Genomic DNA, 21720 nt, shown 5'->3' on the forward strand with positions numbered 1-21720 from the left:
GATAGCTTGGCAGTTTGTTCATTTGTTCTGGAAAAATTAAAACAACAAGCAATTAATGGAATATTTGAGGCTGCAGGAAACAGCCACCTCTTTTTTTTAAAAAAAGTTTCAGTTTAAAAGAGAGGCTCTGTATTAAGGTCTAGTTGGAATGTGGAAAGCCTCTGGTGGTTACTAAAACTCTTTAATAGTGGAACAGATCACTGTGTAGAGCTGAAAGTGAGTGGGTATTTATAGAATGGCTGGTAATTAGATGGTTCTATCAATTACAATTGCTAAATTACAATTTGGGTAGTAGTGCAGGAATTGACAAGTGTAGAGCATTGAAGATGAGAAGTGAGATGCTTGGTCTTGGAGTTTCTGTTCTATTTATACTGTTATCCTCCAGCTCGCTTGTATCAATCAATATGAAGGCAGTGCTTTGATCTGCCATGAACCACAAGATAGAGTTATTCTCAGCACTGGAATCATCTCAGGTTACAAGTACTAAGCATGATCTTTCTATCACTGATCTGTGTACTGTGAACCATTTTTGCACCATTTAGAAAAGATTTTTCAATTTGATACCTGTGGAACTACTGTGGAATCTTAAGTTATCAGGGACTGAAACCTCTTGCATTGCCTTCAAATGCAGGAGGGAACTTCCATCTCAAAGAGTTGTCTCCCTCCCAGGCAAATAATAGAAAAGATGTGTAAGTGATTATAGCCCTACCCACCTGGTTGGACAGTTAAAATTGCCAGGTTACTTACCCACCATCGAGCCGCCCAGATCGCACCAACCTCGATTTTTCAGTCAGGCTGCTGAATTTTATTGCAAGGTGGTTGGAGTACAAGAGTAAGGAAGTCTCACTACAATTGTATAGATGTAAACAATCTTACAACACCAAGTTATAGTCCAACAATTTTATTTGAAAATCACAAACTTTCGGAGGCTTCCTCCTTCGTCAGGTGAATGTCAGGAAATCCTTGAACCTTTCAGAGAACAATACCTGGTGATTACAGATAATCATTCCAACTGCCTGTTGTCAAGGCAATCAAAGTGTTCAGACAGAGAGGTGTTACCTACAGGACCACCAAATATACAAACGGCCAGAACACAAAACAGAGAGAGAGAGGGAGAAACATCCGAAAGGAAGAGAAAGACTGAAAATGACCCGTTGAATTAAAAACAGATAACTTTTATTCGCTGGTGGGGTTACGTGTAGCGCGACATGAACAATTGTATAGGGCTTTGGTGAGACCTCACCTGGAGTACTGCGTACAGTTTTGGTCTCCTTATCTAAGGAAGTATTTACTTTCCTTAGAGGCGGTGCAGCAAAGGTTCACTAGATTAATTCTTGGGATGAGAGGGTTGTCCTTTGAGGAGAGGTTGAGCAGAATGGGCCTATACTCTCTGGAGTTTGGAAGAATGCGAGGCGATCTCATTGAAACATATAAGATTCTGAGGGGGCTTGACGGGATAGATGCTGAGAGGTTGTTTCCCCTGGCTGGAAAATCTAGAACTAAAGGGCACAGTCGCAGGTTAAGGGGTCGACCATTTAAGACTGAGATGAGGAGGAATTTCTTCACTCAGAGGGTTGTGAATCTTTGGAATTCTCTACCCCACAGGGCTGTGGATGCTCAGTTGTTGAGTATATTCAAGGCTGAGATAGGTAGATAGATAGATTTTCGGACTCTAGGGGAATCAAGGGTTATGGGGATCAGGCAGGAAAGTGGAGTTGAGGTTGAATATCAGCCATGATCTGATTGAATGGCGGAGCAGGCTCCAGGGGCTGTATGGCCTACTCCTGCTGCTCCTATTTCTTATGTTCTTATGGGTGGCTAAACGTCTTCCCATAACAGATTGGGGTCGGATGACATCATTGAGCCCTGACTGCAATTTTGACTCTGGGCTGAGCAGGGACGTTGCCTTGGCTTTCCCACCAGGTGAAGGCCAGTCTGGACCTACCATGAGAAGAAGAGGCCACAAAAGGTAAGTTTTACACTTCCTTTCGTGGGGCAAGGAGGAGCCGGAGTGCTCTCTATTACAACAGTGACTACATTTCAAAAGTACTTCATTGGTTGTAAAGCACCCTGAGATCATGAAAAGCAAGACTTCATTTTTTTCTTTTTATTTGCTTTACGCCCCACAAGGAATGTTTAGGCCTCCCCTGTCCTGGACCCTCCCCTTCCCTACCACGGGAACAGCCCCCCCACCCCCAGAACCTCCATCCCCACACTTACCTAAGTGCTGGCAAATGGCCTGGCGCTGTCCGATTTTCCAAAGGCCAGCAAGCATCGGTGGAGAAAGGAGCCCAAAAATGCAGAAATTGGAAGGCTGTGTGAAAACCAATTAATACATGGAGCAAAATAATGCATGACTTCCTCCCAAAGAAACCCCAATTTAAAAACCTAAACTCTACCTTTTAAGAAGCCTGCTCCATCAGGCCCAGTTTTTATAGGCGGAGCTGTGGGCAGATAAAATTCTTGTGGAGCCCTTTTCAGTGAGATTTTAAATATTAAAATGAGGCTGTATGTGCCGGTAATACAAGCTCATTATTTGCCCTCAAATTGCCTATTGGAAAATCTTGCTCCCTGCAAAGTGGTCACAAGCACAATATTCTGACCCTGCTGTCTGTAAATCCCCACAGAATCAGGGCTATATTTTATACATTTGCTTTAAATATTGCAGCAACATCATAGTAATCCTACAAGATATTTTCTTTTGTCCACTCCATTATTTAACATAGTATGTTGTGTTATGCCATAGGTTGCCTCACCTTGCTGAAAATATACTTTGTATCGGGGGCAGAACCTCTGCCAAGGCTCTGACTCAGTCACTTCGCTGGTACCTCATTGCTCATGTGCAATTGTAACTGATCTGATAAGTTGACAGGTGACCGGAAAATGCATTTCTATGTCACAGGAAAATGGAAATAGTTATTGCATTTAATTGGTGTTTTCGCTACATGAAGAACCACCAGAAAATTACACTTAACTTAACGTGTAAAAGACATTGTTAGTGGAAACGTAACTTACCGTACTCGGTTCATTAACCATTAGTGAACAAGTACTTCTAGCATTTGTCTTTAATTACATTCATCATGCATAAGCACTTCAAACTTTAGCAAAGGTTGTTGATACAAACTGATTGACCTATTCTTAGTATTTAGAAGAAACTGTCAGTATTACAAACTTTTGGGAGTACTACTGTAATTCTCCTCGTTAGTTTCACCGTGTTTTGTGGGTACTTCCTGTGAGGTCTGTAAGCCCCTCAATTTTATGGTGCTTTTACTTTGGTAAAAGGCAGGCATGTAGCACTCCTGGCTCCAAAGTTACGTTATCGATATAAAGGAGGCAAACTCCACACAGCCTCCCGGGCCTGACTTATTTTGGTTTTGAGAACTGCCACTGGTAGCTGTGCAAACCCAGGCCTCTATCCTTTTACTGCGACAGGAAGATTATCAGAGGCCAGTGGTGCAGTGCCATCTCCCCACGAGTGAATTCATAGCATAATTCACTATGCTATGTTGAACAGATTTTTAAAAATTGACAACTATACGTTATATCATTAATACAGATGTAGAATATGGAACAAAAGGACTTGCAATTTATATAGCGCCTTTCAAGACCTCAAGACGTCCCAAATCACTTCACAGCCATTTATGTACCTTTGAATTGCAGTCACTGTTGTAATATAGAGAAACGTGGCAGAAAGTTTGCGCATAGCAAGGTCTCACAAACAGCAATAAAATTGATGAATAGTTTTAGTGATAAATATTGGCCTGGACAACTCCCCTGCTCTTCAATTAATGCCATAGGATCTTTTACAAATACCTGAGAGTGCTGACGCAGCCTCAGTTTAATGTCTCATCCAAAAGGAGGGCACCTCCGACAGTGCAGTACTGAAGTGTCAGGCTGAATTTTGTGCTCGTGTCTGGAGTGGGGCTTGAACCTACAAACTCTGAGGTGAGAGTGCTACCACTCAGCCAAGTCTGACACCTAATGAATGAATAGTTCTTTAGTATAGAAAGCTTTGTAGCAGTCTAGTTAACATAATATAAGAACTGGTCAAGTCCTTGTATCAAGAGCTGATCTTTTCCCAGATACAGAAATGGATACATGAATATGTTGTGCATTAAGACCCCGATTCTATGACGACAAGCAACCTGTTTCTCAGAATGGAAAGTTTGCAGTGTATAAAGAGTTGTTTCTGGTGTACTTTTGGAGCCTCAGTAACTGCCACTGTTACATGTATGTGAATGTATCTGACATGTTCTATGGCAAGCACATTTGAGAAGGTTATAAAGCTATCTGTCACACACAGTCACACCTGCAGCTGCATTCTTCTACCACTAGATGGAGCTTCATAAGCTCCAGAGCTGCAGATCCTCAAACCTATACCTACACACATAGAATGTAAGAGGTTCCTTTTTTGACTTGTCTCAACACAGCCAGCCCACCTCCAGCAATGGCTTCTCCTCTGACCCCTACACAGTCACTTCTGTTATATTCCAAGGCTCCATCCTTCACACTATCGTCTGCCTCATCTACATGCTACTACTCAATAGACACGGGGGTCAGCTTCCATATACATGCTGATAACACCTTGTTCTGCCTCTTCACCACTTCCCTCGACCCCACAACCAGCTTTGTGCTGTCCTATTGGCTGTCTGATGTTAAGTTGTGGATGAGCCAGAATTTTGCTCCAATTGAACACCAGGAAGACCGAAGCCATCATTCTCAACACCTGCCAAAAAAAATCCATACCATTGCCAGCTAGCCCATCATCCTGCTTGGATGCTCTATTCGACCCAGAGATGCGCTTCAAACTCTATAGTCCATCCACTATTGAGACAGCTTCCATCCACCTCTGCAAGATGAAAGTAAGCTGTCTTGGTAATAGACAGGATATTTATGTAACAACAAGTCATCGCACTCTAAACGGAATTAAATGTGCGAAGTGCTTTGAGATGTTGCCATGTGATAAGGAGCTATATAAATGTGAATGTTATATTTTGTTTAGTGTTTAAAAAGGTGGACTTTGGACCTGACGATTCAGGATTTCTGTGCAAGTTTTTGGGGAGAATTGTATGTAAAACTATTTTGGATAAAGCAAACATATGCACATTCTATACCTTGGAACTGACATAAGTATTTATTGAGATTCAGGTCCCAGGACGGTTCTAATGGGGAAAAAAATGAAAAAAGCTTAGTCGGATAGCAAAGTCCAGGTGAACCAGGTTTATTGCCATCTTATGGAAAGTTTTGCTTAAAAACCTAATGAGGTGTGAATCATGTGCCTTACACAAACAGCCGTTTCCATGGTTTTGGAAGCAGCCAAAAAATTGCATAGATTACAGCATGTGGATAAGACTATGACTGCATGAGAGTGTTAGTATTTTTAATTAGTGAATACTATGGTTGAGTGCTGAACATATCTCCAAGCTGCTAAAGTGCAGAAGGAAATTTTATCCCTCAACGCTTACTGTTTGGAGGATGCAAATAGAAGCTGTGTTTAATGTGCTAATAGAAGGAACATGCCCCAGCATAAGTGCGTTCATGTGAGGTTGTCTTTGTGTACTGTGCATCATTATTGGACCATCTGGAGTTCTCAAACCTTGAACAAATTTTGCCAGGCAACCCCCTAGTTTTCAGCATGACATGTGTGAAAGATATAAATGCAAACATATTTTAAATAGAAATTAGTTAAATAAAGTGATATCTGTACTGGACAAAGTCTGCCTAAACCAACAGGAGCTTTCACTTAGCAAGTGGTATTTTTATCTAATAACTGGAAGTACTTGTCCTGATAGTTTCGGTCAGTAGATTATTTTTCTTTGTTTCTTTCATCAATTTCTTTATATCTTTTTTTTTCCTCAACAATTTTTTCCCCTTTACTTTTGGTTCCCTAATGCTACACACCATCCCCAACCTCCTCCCAGGTCTCAAACAATGCCCTTGTGTAGTTATCTGCTATGAATTGAAATTTCCTGACCCTTGCTTTATGCCCTGCTGAATTCAGTCACCCTGTCCAGTGTGTCAGGGACACAGACCTGCATCCTACAACTCCATGACACAGCTAGCTGAACTCCAACATAATGTACCATTCTAGTCATTATCACTCGTTAAAGTACTCTCCACACCTTCTGTCAGATCACAAATTCTGGGCTACAGTCCTCCCCAGACATCAGCCAGTTACCCTGAACTTAACAATGCAGCATCTTTACCCTGTTGAGTGTTTAAGACCCAAAAACTGCTGCTCAGCAGAACTAGAAAATCTCATCCACTGGGAAAAGCAGAGTGTATGCTGGACAGGGCTGGCATTTCAGCTCTCTTTTTGAACATTGAAAGTCAGTGGTCTATCACTACTGAGCTACCATGTCCATGGGGGACAAACTGTTTTCAAACAAAGAATAGCAAAATATCTTAATGAGAGAGCTACCAGTGGCAGTTGAGTGCCAGCCTTGGCTCAGTGGTAGCATTCTCACCTCTGAGTCAGAAGGCTGTGGGTTCAAGCTGCACTCCAAAGACTTGAACACATTTTGGGGATGATTTTAGGAGGCATTTGTGGGTTCAATGGGGGTGGGGGGCTCCGAAAATCGCAGAAATCCAGTTCGGGTCCAGAAACTGGCTACAACCTGCCGACTTCTGAGTTTCTCAGGGACCCACCTGTGTGCGCGCAGGAGACCCGAAAACAGAAGTCCCACATGACAGTTAAAGAGCCAATGTACCTCATTGAGGTACTTAAGGCACTTTACCTGTGACAGATGAAATAATTAGAACGATTTTTAATTTACCTGGGCAGCTTGCCCACCGCTACTGATTGACGCCTGGTGAAACCGGGCATGAAGGGCCGGATCAGGCAAAAAGAAACGAAATAAATTAAATAAAAAACCATGCAAGGAAGTGAAAACACTAAATGAACCTACCTTTGAAACCTGCTCCGATGTCCGATGTCTCCCTCCCCGATCTCCCCCTCTTCACTTCCCCCGATCTTCCCCTCTTCCCCCCCACCCCCCCGGCTTCCTGGCCAGCGTCAGATCTTCTACTCTTCCCACCCCCCCTCCCCCCAACCTCGATCTTCCAGTCCAGTGCCGGATGACGTCTCTCTCTCTCTCTCTCTCTCTTTCTCGCCCCCTCGCGTTGTAGCTCCTGACGGCAGCCACCCTGTCAATCAGGCTGGCTGCCGGGCGCAAAACCCAGAGAGGACGTTAATTATCATCAATCAACGTGCGATCATGTTGGAAACGGTAAGTTTTGTTCATGCGGGTTTGCCACGCACACCTTCACCCGCCGCCGCTGCCAACCCACCACCATTGTAAAATCGAGCCCATTCTAGGCTGACATTTCAATGCAGCACTGAAGGAGTGCTGCACTGACAAAGGTGCTGTCTTTCGGATGAGACGTTAAACCAAGTCTGCCCCCTCAGGTGGACGTAAAAAATCCAATGGCACTATTTGAAGAGGAGCAGGGAGTACTCCTGGTGTCCTGGCCAATATTTATCCTTCAACCAACATCACTAACACAGATTATCTGGTCATTATCACATTGCTGTTTGTGGGACCTTGCTATGCGCAAATTGGCTGCTGCGTTTCCCTATGTTACAACGGTGCTTACACTTCATTGGCTGTAAAGTGCTTTGGGACATCCTGAGGTCCTGAAAGGCATTATCTAAATATAAAAGGTTTTTCTTTCTTTTTCTTAGTTGCCTAGTAAATAAATAAAATCTTAATGAACTCTGGATAGGAAATGAGTTCCCAGTATCGACTGATTGATTGTTTGATGAAATTTCTGAGTATCTCTTGTTACAATGGACTACCCTCTTTGTGCTTCAGGCAGTCATGGAATTACACTCCTGTCTGTCAGTAATATGTTTTATTATAGTCTCACTATAACCTTCTCCAGTGTACATTTGTTATGCCTCCCTTACTATTAGCTGCTGTATCACTGGGATTATTTCGATCATCATATTTGATATAAACCCTTTTGTGTGACATGATGTACTCATCATTCTGATGTATAGAATAACATAGTTGGGAGTAAGTGTATTTATTTGGGGACTGTAACCTCATCTCCAGATTCTGATCAAGGTATAAACAACTTGTGCTTCATTGTTCATTTATAGCATCATCTGAAACTGTGTTAGTTTTGCAGCACACTCACAACCGCCAGTTAGGGAGTGTTTACCCTCCAACTCATGGCAAAATTCAAGTGTAAATGTGGATTCAGTGCAGCAATCTTATTTCTAAGTATATTCACAGCCCAAAAATGAAATTTCCAGCAGCTGCCATGGTGTCATGATGTCATGACATAAATTGATGTTTAAGCCCCTCCCACCAAATTCTGCGGCTTTTTCCTTCTTGTTCCCTACAGATCATCTGACTGGAGTAGACTTTTCCAGTCTGCATGGAATAGGCCATCTGCAAAACAAAAATGAATCAATCCATCAGTGTCCTTTTTGTGCTGGGGCCCTCCTCGCTAGCTGACTAAAGTGCGCTTAATTCATTTGCTGTTGGGCTCTCTGTTAGAGTGGTAATCAGCTCTTTAGAGCCACAGCAATTTGTTCTCATTTTACGTTCTATATGAAAAAACCACTGCCAATTATTCTATAATCTAAAAAGTACCTCACTGTTTTTTGACTAGAAGTGAGTTTGATTTTATGACTATTCACTAAGATGTTGTGGAACCTTTTAGACTCATCTGTCGGGGGGGAGAGAAGTTATGCTTTTTTATTGTTTTTAATACTTCTTTGATACCCTTTGAGTATACATAGAGAATACGGTCTGTGCTGGGAGTGTCGACTGCCATAGTGGACGTTGGGAGTGCGCATGCTCCTGGGATGCAGGTAGTGCTCACACTACTGAGTTTTAGACACCTGAAATAAAATTACTTCAAAAGGCATTTGTTTTGGTAGAATCCAGAGAGCATGAAGTTAGGTTACATACCATCCAAGTTATGTATCGTGCTTTAAGGTGTCTTCCTGTGGAGTCATTGGAAATTCCCCCTCTCAAAATTCCTTACTGTGTGTTCCTAGTGATTCTATTTCTGTTAACTGCAGCAGAACCTTGGAACAATGTTGCTTTTTTTAACTAGGTTCACTGTATGTGGTTTTTTTTAGAAGAGAACCGATTAGTTAAAACCTTTAAAGTCTGCTGAAAGATTATTTCCTCTTGACATAAAATGATCATTTGGTTCAACGCTCACTGGTGTCACATTGAATATGAACTCTACATGCTTTACGATGCCAATTCATATATTTTCAAAATATGACTCCTATCTTCAATGTATGGATGAAATTCAGTGAATTTTTCTGAGTACTCTGGCTACAGAATTAGTCAAAATCAAGGTTTCAGATTTTTAACTTTAGGTTATACAGGAAAACCTAATTCCAAAAGAGGGCCTATCATGACACCTGTCGTTCAGTGCAAGGCCCAGCTTGTTTTTAATGATGACGAGCTCGGGGTTAGTCCGGATGAGAAAATGATTGAACAATGCTAAGTATAATTAAGGTTTTCTGTTCATTCAAGTCAAAAATCATGTTGAGGCTGAAACCTAGAGTGATTTAAACTTCGAATTACATGTTGAAAAAACAAAATTGCAAAATAGTACAAAGCAAGGAAGGGAATTCAATGAGCTATTGGTAGCGTGGGAAATCATTCCTGTTAGTATCTGAGAGATCAGAAATCCCATTAAATAAGGTCTAGTTCACAACAGTCTTCAAGATCTCCTATAAAATCTGGCATAAAGATTGCCCGTAATGTAAATCTGGGATGTGACAATAAAATTTTACAGCAAGAAACATTTGCAGATTTCCATTGATAATTCCTCAAGTGGTTGGCTGAGGGAAGGCTAACACAGTGTATTGTGTCTTAGTTCACATTCCAGGAAGACTCATTATGATGACGATCATACTGCTATAAGACCACTATAATTTTTGTGTGCGTTATTTTTTGCCCACCAATTGTAGTTGAGAAATATGGATGGCGCCCTTCCTGCAGTACTCTCTAGCAATGCTGCTCTGCACCGGTTGCTAGGTGTAGGTAGACTGGTGAGGCCTGTGCTAATAATTTCCCCAACCTCTCCCAAAGTAACCGGCCTATGCTACATGTCTCCCCAACATAACAATGCTGAAACTGGAAAGTTGGAAGTATAAGGGACTGAAGGCATGTGTGCCGTGTATTTGGTGGTTCAATGAGCTGTCATGCCTTTTCAAAATGTCTTTTAAATACACTCCCCGAATCCAGCAGAAGTCACTTTTCCTTTTTACAGAAGTCATTGATACACATTTATTTTCCACAGACTGTTTAAAACATTTGTTTCGTAAAACTCTTCACCTTTCATGGAAAGATCTTAATAGTGTAGATTCTTTAAAAATATCATGAAATGACACACATACACTGAAATACGTCTTGACAGTTGTTTGCTGAGCAATCCCTTCAGCTAAATGTGCTACTGCATAATGAAATGTACAGGAATATTGAGTCTAGTTCACGTTCAATCTATATGAGACCTGTCTAGACAAACTTTACAGGTGGGCGTTTGTTATCCACAACAATCACAGGATGATATTATGACTGGTGCTTGTGCTTCCAATCAGCACCAGCTTGCAAGTATTAATGATATGCTGATAGATTTAGATGAAGTAGGATGGGAGGGGGCTCGTGCGGAGCATAAATGCTGGCACAGATAAGTTGGGCTGAATGGCTGTGCTGTAAATTCTATGTAATGTAGTTCTGTGAGTACAATGTAATTCTATGATTACAATCTACAGATGGCAGGTCAATATTACTTCCTTGAGCAATAGCTCACAGACAAAAACTGAAAGAAAAACATCACTTAAATGAAACTTTTATTTTTGTTTTCTCTATAACAAAGGTTGTTTCTCTATTTGTGAAAGTAGAATGTTCTACAGAATTAATAAGTATTTATGTTTGAGGCCTTTTCGTCAACCAGGGTCTATATTGGAAGCTTCTTTGCTTTATACCTCACTATAAAGATCTCCATAATTGCAGAATTGCATTATAACAGACATTTCCCTTGATCCCAGTTAAAGTAGGGAGAATAATTCATGCCTTAATTGGATCGATGGCTATGCAGTACAGTTTATTCTGTCCCCATTCTTTATGAAATAAAATGTAAAATTTAAATCAAGTTGACATGCAGTTTTACATATAACACTTTATTACCATTAGTGATTCAATGACGTCTTGAGCATCTAAAACACAGTACTTGGTGCAGTGGGTTAACACACTTTCATCTCTGGGACCTAGGTTTCAATCCACCCAGAGTAATGGGATGGAAGTCTTCTTTCGCACTCTGCTGTAGGGGTTTCATGTGAAATGAGTTTGGCCGTCTCAGCCTAGTTCCCTGTGAATCTAGTCCCACGGCATAAAACTGACCATTATTCATCACAAATTAGCAGTAGTTCGTCAAGTGGAATCTGAAGGCTGTTGTGAGAAATAGGAATAAGTCAGTGATGTAGTAAGGTATGTTGGGTGTATTCTAGAGACTCTGGAGACCTCTGATTGTGCTACAATTTTATCCAATCATACTGATCGAATACAAATCTGCCTAAAGAACCTTTAGTCAGACAGGGGGTGATCCCATTCATATCTAGGTCCAATAGCAAATAACAATGGCAAGAGACGAGCTGGTCATTTTTATTTATGATTTAAGAATTTTGCAATTCAATCTGAGTAATCAGGAAACCAGTTGGAAATAGCAGTGACCTAAAGCCTTGCCATTTCTTTTTGTCTGATTCCATAAAGCCTACATGCAGCTACCTGACTCCAGCAAATGCGACTTCTGAAGAGAAAGATATTCTCACAATTTCTGAGGAATCATTTCATAATAGCATTGGAATTGTTTTGAAGCATGACACAAGTCAGCATGTCTTTTCTATTGAGGAATAATTACTAAAGGCTCTTGTGAGCCCAACCACCATTATCACTCTGAGCTAAATCAGACCCCTATTATTTCAGGTGCAAGTTCAGTGTCATTATGCTGTTGCTAGCCCTGGTTCATCGGGTCTTATTTAGTGATCCAGGACCCGATGCCCCCATAAGAATGACAGCAGTTTCTCTGAGCACAGTAGCTGTAATGATCAGTATCAGATATGGACTGATTAGCCCGGTAACATGTGGCTAATTGGGTATCCAAATGTGGCTAATTGCATTTTCGATCAGTAAATAAAAAATGAGTAATAGACAGCGTCGTCAGACTTGTTATCTCAAAGCTGATATTCGCATGGCAAACACATGTGAACTTTAACCTCCCTGTGCATTTGTTGGTAAAAGGCTAAGATGAAAATCAGAGTGCGTGAGTGTTTTTTGATCAATGTGTGTACTTCACTTCCATGGTTACTGCTCATTGGTTATCTGCTAAAATTATGTGTAACATGAGTGAAAATGCCGGACTTCAGGACCCTGGAAACACCAGTAACATTGTATGGCGAGACGAGCAGTTATCGTCTGTCAACTCAACCAAACAGACTAACCGCTCCAGGCCAGCAGAAGAAAGCAAGCCCAACCAATAACAACAGGCAGCAACAGGGCACGTCATGGCAAAGGGCAAGCAGCATCCAACCGCGAGCAGGGGTGGGCCTGGCGAGTCGTGTTATATGAGTCAACATTCTCAGCAATCACTCTGATGTCAAAGTATTGCACGCAACTGCTGAACAAAAACATAGAAGCTGCACTATGATATGCTGCATCTGATAAATTCATGCCAGAATTCCAAACTTCGATGAATGAGAAAGACTACAAAGTTTCGCACTGAAAGGTGTCGGATCTTTGTTAAGTAAATATACACAAGAAGTACATTTCCTGTAGTGTGTGTAAGGCATTTTCTACTAAAATGAATGCATGTGGCTGAAATGATGTTACTGTAGCCATACCTGTGGCTAGTCAATGATTTCAATTGGACAATATTGCATTAACCCACTGGAATGATAACAAATGAAATAGACACATAACAGTAGTGAGTCTGTGCAGGTCTTTATTAGTTGAGTGGAAAATAGTTACGCAGTTTATTTTCAAGAGTCTTATAACCACGTAATTATGTGCATCTGAATAAGTATTGTCATAACATGCCTATCTCTTCAATGGAAATTAGCCTAAGGGTGACTGGCTGTTTGACACCTTCCTTCATCTGAATTCTAAGCTGGATTTTACAGTACATATTGGAGGAATTTCTTTCAGAAATACAAAGCTTAAATTTTGATTCCAAGTTCAGTAACTTTTAATTATGTTTAAACCACAGAATAGCAATTTTATACAATCATTTCTATCATAGTATGTTACAGCACAGAGGGAGGGCATTCAGCCCATCGGTGCCTGTGCCAGCTCTTTGAAAGAGCTATCCAATTAGTCCCACTACCCTGCAAATATTTCCCCTCAAGTATTTATCCAATTCCCTTTTGAAAGTTACTATTGAATCTGCTTCCACCACCCTTTCAGGCAGTGTATTCCAGATCATTACAACTCTCTGCATAAAAAAATGTTACCTCATGTCGCCTCTGGCTCTTTTGCCAATCACCTTAAATCTGTGTCCTCTGTTTACTGACCCTTCTGTCATTGGAAACAGTTTCTCTTTATTTACTCTATATTAAAACCGTTCATGATTTTGAATACCTCTATCAAATCTCCTCTCAACCTTCTCTGCTCTGAGGAGAACAACCCCAGCTTTTCCAGTCTCTCCACATAACTGAAGTCCCTCATTGCTGGAACCATTCTAGTAAATCTCTTCAGCACCCTCTCTAGGGCCTTGACATCCTTCCTAAAGTGTGGTGCCCAGAATTGAACACAATACTCCAGTTGAGGCCTAACCAGTGTTTTATAAGGGTTCAGCATAACTTCCTTGTTTTTGTATTCTATGCCTCTATTAATAAAGCCTATTATGTGGGCCAATATAGTTTCACAGAAGGACATCTGCTTTGTTACTTTTTTTTAATTGTTTGGCAATTTGCCGCGGGCTTAGTGCAGCACATGACCAAAATGACGAAAAAAAAAGCCTAGTGAAAAGAAACAGATGTCACAATTAGATGGTGTTAACCTTAGGTTTTAAAAGTTTAAAGGTTGTAGGAGGAGGGAAAGACTATGGGAGGTAAAAAATTCCACAGTTTTGAGATCCTGGAAAAGAACGAATTAGTGCAGTCGACTGTACAATGAGTCTTGATCGTAACACAGTGAAGCTTTAGGGAAGAGCAAGGGTATATAGGACGGCATATTTGGAACTTACTACGGTGCCTTTAATGTTAAAAATACCCTAAAGCACTTCATAGAGGTGTGAAGAAAACAGATGCGAAGCTAGAAAAGGAGAAATTAGAAGGAGTGACCAAAAGCTTGTTCAAGAGCGTGTTCATGTGAACACGATTTGCCCACTATACGCGATGGCCGATATAACGCGGAAGCGGTAATAACATTAAAAATCATTTAAAAGAGAAAAAGAATTTGCCCAATACTTTCCCTTTGAATTAAGATTAATTATGAGGATTAAATTCTGTTTTGTAAGGCATTTCTTGATGTCAGTTCTTAACTTGCCTTGGACCTATTGATGACTACAAGAAAGCCAATTGGTATTTTCTAGCACTGCAGCACTGAAGTTTCTGCAGTTGCTGCTTCGATTTCACTTCATTTAAACCCAATTTTAATTTTGCTTAAATACATCTAAAGAAAGAGACATCCTTGCATTTATATAGCACCTTGTCACATTCTCAGAACATCTCGAAGTGCTTCACACAGCGAATTTGCTTAAGTGCCGGCTCATATTCAGATTATTTCAGAAGATATGGAAGCCGAAGGGAAATGATTTCTGCCTCGACAAAGTTCTTTTGTTACATTCAGTGCATCTTAGCGAGGTGCGAACTAGTGAGTAAACACAACTGTTTCTGCCCAAAATAAACGGAGCACTTAAGACGTTATAACTGGCAACTTTGAAATTGATGTTAATGCAAATGGATAAGGTTAGCGCTTTTTGGCTGATATAAGCGACTGTCCATTTTAAACCTGGACGTTTTAAATGGTGAGGACTGTAGTGTCAGTAAATTAGAGAAAGAGGGAAAAGGTTGCAATTGAGGGAGAGAGGTTAGAGGGTAGAGATGTGAGAGGAATCCCCCATTAGACAACAAGCTTTTTCCTGTACCCTGTCCAAGAGTACAAGAGAGGTGCTAAAAGAATCCTATTAACAGTCTTGAGCTCTGTTCTTGTGTGCTTTGACAGTTGTGTAGAGCTCCAATCTTTCTGCCACTAATTTTAATGCTGTACAGAGGAGGTGGAGCATCTACTCTAACCTAGCAATTAAAATATTCCATTTGAAGATTTAAAAGTTCCCAGGAGGTCTGAGCACATTTCAAATTCTGCTTCAAGCTGGGCTAGAGTTTGAGTGCAGCCTGTGTGAGCTCTAACTGGGGTAAGATGCCCTCTTAGAGTACCTCAGGTTGCTTGGCTTTAGTGTGTTCGAGCAGCAGATCGTGATTTGACACCTATCTTTTTTATATAACCATGTTTCGCACCTGGATCTGCTTCGTATTAACATGAAAGTGGCAATATAAATCCATCCAAAACGTATTGCAAAGATTAACCTGGAACTGAAGGGCCATTAAGAGTGCAACTCCCAAGACCTCGCTCATCTAAATGAATTTGAGTATTCTGCTATTTTTAGACAAACAGGAGAAGGTCCTTCACATGCCCAATCTCAGCCTGTTATTGTACCGCCTAATTAAACCATGTGGCTTTGTTACTATAGCAGTAACCTAAACACAACCTTTTATGTAAGTGTGGTTGGTCACAATAGCTGCCTGGCTTAGTATTATTTGGTTACCATTGACAACAAAAACAGAACATACAGACAGTGAATTTTGCAGAAAGAAAAATGCAGCTGCTAGTGATGGTTTTTATCTAAAATAAAATAAACAACAGTAGTATTTAGATTACGTACAAATTATAAGTCAAATAAGCTTGTGTGCCTCATGCCATTGTAACTACCTAGTTGGAGGATAAAATACTGCAGTGAAACTGTAATGACTGGGTTTTTCTATGTATGCAAGAATTAATGTAGCCAGCAGGTGAAGCCACTAGGTAAGGATTGAGCATGATTGACGTGAAAATTGTCACATCTCATATCCCATTTGTACAGCTGGCATTGCTTTTAATGTGCTTCCTGTTAACCAGAATTGAATCCTTCTGCTAACTGCATCAAGCTGGCAACTGTAATTCATAGCTGAGGATATTCATTCTGAGGCTTGTGTGTGTGTGTGTGCACAGCAGGAATATGATAGCATGTATTTTTATAACATTAGCAATGGAAAACAACAATGGCCTGTCCTAGTACTTTATGGGTAGGGCAGCGTGTTTGATTGTTTGGAGCTTTGTCATTAGACATGACTTCGATGCAAGTATTCTAGGTGTAAAATGTTGTCATTGGCTATAGCTTCCCTCTACTCTCCCCCACCAGATGAAACCATTCTTTCCCTGACTTAGCTTTTGTCCACTTGCTCGAGCTCTGAACATACAGACTCCCAAACCTTTCTCCCTGTCCAGTTAGTGATCATTTTATTCACTTGTGTAAAGTGATCTAGGTAAGATAGTGGAATATAACACTGCATATTGGAGGTAGGGCTTTACTATTTTCATACAGTAACAACCCATCCCAATTTGTACATCCCCAGGTGCATTCACAATGGAAGCCCAACACTACCGTTACCAGGTATCTACTTTTACAGCAGGCACTGGAGATGGAACCCTAATCTATCCCAGGGATGTTGAAATCAATTGTAGCCCCCCCACTACTGCACCAATAGAGACCATCTAACTAGTATCAGCCTAGACTTTGTGCTCAAGTCTCTGAAGTGGGACTCGAACCCACAACCTTCTGACACAGAGATGAGAGCGCCACGACTGTGCTACGATTAGATACCATACTCTACCATGAGCTATCGCCTTCAGGAAAGGGTATGTAAGGGTGTAAATTGGGTGGGTTGGGGGAGGGGGTGTGGGAGGTAAGATGCTGTCAGTAAAGATCAATCATTTGTTTCAATTTTCTGATTTGCCTCAGAATCTTAGGATGAATAATGGAGAAATATCGGACAAAGTCAAAATCTAGCCCAAAGTCTCTATAGTATTGAAGAATGGTTCTGCATTATAAATGCAGCATTTCAAATGTGATCCATTTAAATGTTATTATTGTACTGGGGAACCAGATTCTGAAGTATATGGTTTGAAAAGGAAAAAACTGAACAATTTTCAGTCATCACCCTCAGTATAAAAAAGAAAATCTGGATTAAATGAGACATATGTTTTTGTGGGTAAATTAAACCATTTCCACTGAAAAGAATTGAGATTTGGGATACTGCAGCTTTTTAATGCTTTTTTGTGTGAATGTTTGTGCTTATTGAGGGGCTGGATTTCAGCATTAGGGAATATTTAGTTGTACTTCTGTGGCTGATTCTTGCAGTGATGTCAAAAAGAGTTACATTGTTATCGGGACATTTGGTGCCACGATTTGTGCCGATAACACTGAAACATGCCCCTTATCTTTTTCCCTTTTAGTAATGGCACAGGATTCTTGTGGTGTGTGACTACGGAGGTGGACACGTGGAGACCTTGTTAATGTGATGACAGAAGTGCTGTCAGTTCCATTTTATTCTTGGGAGCCACGCTAGACTTGGCTGATACCGCCAGCTTAGAGCCACAATTAGCAACACATTCAGTTATAATGAGAACACACACACACACTGTAAGTGGTGTCGGGCTATTTTCTTCCCCTCTTCCCTACTTGATGATTTGAGACAATTCTGCCAAGAAAGCACAAAATAATGCTGAAAAAATATTTGAATCCACAAATCAGTGGGAATCTATGCCTATTCCAATTACATGTTTGTTTTGTTCTTGCCATTCATAGTTTGCATTCAGATAAATACCAGCACAAATGCAGAAAATGGAGTTTAGCTGTAAGTGTATGGGAGTTCCCATTAGGAAATGTTACATTATCTTGCTATGCTACTCAATATTCCCTCATCCGTCCCACATAGCATCACTGTCTTGTTTAATGCTTTTCATAAATGTTAGCTGAAAACCACATGAAAACATTTTTTTACTGTAACTAAAAGACTGTTGCCTTTAGGATCAATTGATAGGTTACCACTGGAACCCCGTCACAGAGATCAGTCAGATTGCCATAGTTACAGAGCACCCTCTGTGCGAGGAATTTGGAAAGTGCAGGATGCAATCACTTTCTAAAATGTCCTACCCTGCACGCTTTTGCTGGTGCATTGAGGACAAGCAGAGAAGGTTAATAGCAGAGAAGGTTAATACTCTTAATGGGGCAGTTAGGTGGACAGCATTAGCCAGTAACAAGGCTTGAACTGAGAACAAGAGAGCTCCAAAGTGATATCACACAATTGTTTGCTAGTAATCACTGTTAAGAATGACCTAATTAAATCTGTGATGATCTGATATTAGATTAACTGCACATTCTCAATCACACAAGCCATGTTCTTTCCAAGTTACATGCCCGCCTATTTATATGTTAATTCATAATGTCGTTTGATGTGTTAGCTTTGACGTAGCTCCACATGTTCTGGAGTTCCTACTATGCGCAGTATGGATTAATACCTTTTAGTTAAATGATACGTATGCTAAAGGTTACCAGTCAGTGATAATAACCGGAGCAAGGAATTAGTGACAGTTGCAGAGCTATCTGCCAAAGACAGATAATGCTGTAATTAAACAGCACATCGGTCAGCTGGTTATGACGTTTTGGGTGGATATCCTCAAACGTGGACGTGCAAAGCGTCATAACCTGCATTTCTCTTTACTGATTCTGAGTGACCTTCTGCATATTGCCAGCATTTTCTGTTTTGACTTCAGATTTCCTGTACTTGCAGTGTTCCCCTGCTATTTATCCTGATCAAAGTCACAAATGACATCCTATGTGACTGTGACGATGGTAAACTATCCCTTCTCATCCTTCTCGACCTGTCCGCAGCCTATGACATGGTTGACCACACCATCCTCCTCCAACGCCTCTCCTCTGTTGTCCAGCTGGGTGGGACTGTGCTCGCCTGGTTCCATTCTTACCTATCCAGTCATAGCCAGCGAATCACCTGCAATGGCTTCGCTTCCCACTCCCGCACTGTTACCTCTGGAGTCCTCCAAGGATTTGTCCTTGGCCCCCTCCTATTTCTCATCTACATGCTGCCCTTTGGCGACATCATACGATTCCACATGTACGCTGATAACACCCAGCTCTACCTCACCATCACCTCCCTCGACCCCTTCACTGTCTCTCATTGCTTGTCTGACATCCAATACTGGATGAGCAAAAATTTCCTCTAACTAAATACCTGTCCTAATACCTCCTCATATGACTCAGTGTGAAATTTTGTTTGATAACACTCCTGTGAACCGTCTTGGGACGTTTTACTATGTTAAAGGCGCTATATAAATGCAAGTTGTTGTTGTTGTATTTTGCTGGCTCCTGAGGTAATAATGGTGCAGTATTCCAGTTAACCTTTTAGGCGGTTAGTACAATAATGCTTCTGCAGCACATATAACATTTCTAAGATGACGCTTTATTTTTCTTTGGTTTCGGGAATGTTAGTTAAACCAGTAATTTAGGAAAGTTTTTCAAAAGTAACTTCCCATGTGTATATTTTAATTTTGTGAAGTGAATGTAATAGCTAATACAACAACAACTTGCATTTATATAGCACCTTTTAACATAGTAAAACATCCCATGGCGCTTCACAGGAGCGTTATCCATCAAAATTCGACACCGAGCCACATAAGGAGATATTAGGACAGGAAGAGGTAGGTTTTAAGGAGGTCCTTAAAGGAGGAGAGCGAGGTGGAGAGGTTTAGGGATGGAATGCCAGAGCTTAGGGCCTAGGCAGCTGAAGGCACAGCCGCCAATGGTGGAGCGATTAAAATCGGGGATGCGTAAGAGGCAAGAATTGGAGGAGCGCAGAGATCTAGGAGGGTCATAGGGCTGGAGGAGGTTACAGAGATAGGGAGAGGTGAGGCCTTGGAGGGATTTGAAAACAAGGATGAGAATTTTAAAATTGAGGTGTTCCCGGATTGGGAGACAATGTAGGTCAGCGAGCACAGGGGTGATGGGAGAACCGGACTTGGTGTGAGTTAGGATACGGGCAGCACAGTTTTGGATGAGCTGAAGTTTATGGAGGGTGTAGGATAGGCAAGTCTGGAGGTAACAAAGGCATGGATGAGGGTTTCAGCAGCAGATGAGCTGAGGCAGGGGCAGAGAAGGGCGATGTTATGGAGGTGGAAAAAGGCGGTCCTGGTAATGGAAGCTCATCTCAGGGTCAAATGGGAACTTCCAACCACATATCTGCTCCATCACCGTAGCAGTCTAGCTATTCTGCCACCAAGGTGCAATATGGTAAATCATTTTCCATTCAACACTGTAATTGTGTTCAGCAGTAGAGAGTGATTTTTACACACCTTGTATGAAAGATAATGTTACCATCCTGATCAACCTTTCCAGATGAGCTATGTGCTTATCCTGCATTCACTTTATCTTCAGTATCAGCTTCACGAAGTAAAACCCAGAAATTGCTACATTCTCCAAATATTCTCCCTCAGAACTGAAGATATTGGATAATGCACATTCTCATGGAAATTACAAAGGAGGCATTTTCTAATTTTTTTCAGAAATAAATTGAAGTTAAATTTTTTTTTAAAACAGCTTTCAGTACAGACCTAATGGTGTATAGTTCCATTTCGGTTAACTAATTACCATTTTCATTTTAGTTATTGAACATGAAAAAGAAATCAAAGGTTTAAAAGGAAACATCCTTTTTGTAACCCCCAGAGGGCTATATAGGACACAGTTGCAGTACAATGTGTATTTTCTGAACAGTTTATTCACTTTTTGTTAACCTTTGTGTTTTGCAGCCTGAAAATCTACAAAAGAACTGGCTTCGCGAGTTTTATCAGGTAGGAATGTTTGCGACGGGATTTGAAAACCTCCTCTCCTATACAGTACTGTAGCATTCATCGAAAACAAGAATGATCCAGTGAGACGTGAGGTGTTACTGGAGATTGAATTTACAACTGAAAAATATTATGTTGGCACCATATTTGAATGTGATATGTTTTGAATGGAGAACAGTAAGTGGAGTTTAATTTGTAATGCAATGTACTATTATCCTGTAACCTGCTAATGATATTTTCTCCTGAGAGTGTTAGAGCCCATGATTAGAACTGATTAGCAGCATTGTCCTTTTAGAGCAGGTTCCTAAAGGGGAGAGTGTTGTCACTCAAGCTGGAAATGTTGCTCCGAAGTTGACCTCTTCCTAATTAAACTTTTTTCCATTCTTTCTACAAACATGTACCGACTCAGCAAAAGTAACAAATTTAAAAGCCTGAATTAATCTGAGCAGTCAGATGATACTTACAAACTACTTGAGTCTTAGTCAGTGACGCAACTTATTACAGCAGTGTTGCTGTGTTTGAGATTTTAATGGTGAGAACTGACGTACTTAAGAAGACCATCCCACTATAATCGAGGCCTATATAAGGTTTTATGTAAAAGCTTACTTCACTGTGCATTAACCAGTGTCAGTATTTGTTCTCTCGCCATCCGTGGCATGTACTGACTAGCATTTTCTGCTACTCCACAGTTGTGATGCCAATTCCTAATTCACCACTGTGAATGTTGCCATGTATCGATGACATGGAGAGGCCTAGCGGTTGGTGGGTGTGTTGTTGGCTACTTCACTGT

At 40.9% G+C, this 21720-nt stretch overlaps 1 protein-coding gene across 1 annotated transcript in view; it reads left to right on the plus strand.

Annotated features, from left to right (window-relative positions):
* The window catches only part of inpp5a (inositol polyphosphate-5-phosphatase A), a 471549-nt gene that overhangs the window by 130758 nt on the left and 319071 nt on the right, over nucleotides 1–21720 (plus strand). Inside the window, exon 2 of the mRNA XM_068002421.1 lies at nucleotides 20892–20933. Within this exon, the coding sequence (XP_067858522.1) occupies nucleotides 20892–20933 (42 nt within the window). The remainder of the gene's footprint in view (nucleotides 1–20891; nucleotides 20934–21720) is intronic.

The sequence above is a fragment of the Heptranchias perlo genome, chromosome 21, assembly GCF_035084215.1.
Source record: "Heptranchias perlo isolate sHepPer1 chromosome 21, sHepPer1.hap1, whole genome shotgun sequence".
Classification (NCBI taxonomy): Eukaryota; Metazoa; Chordata; class Chondrichthyes; order Hexanchiformes; family Hexanchidae; genus Heptranchias; species Heptranchias perlo.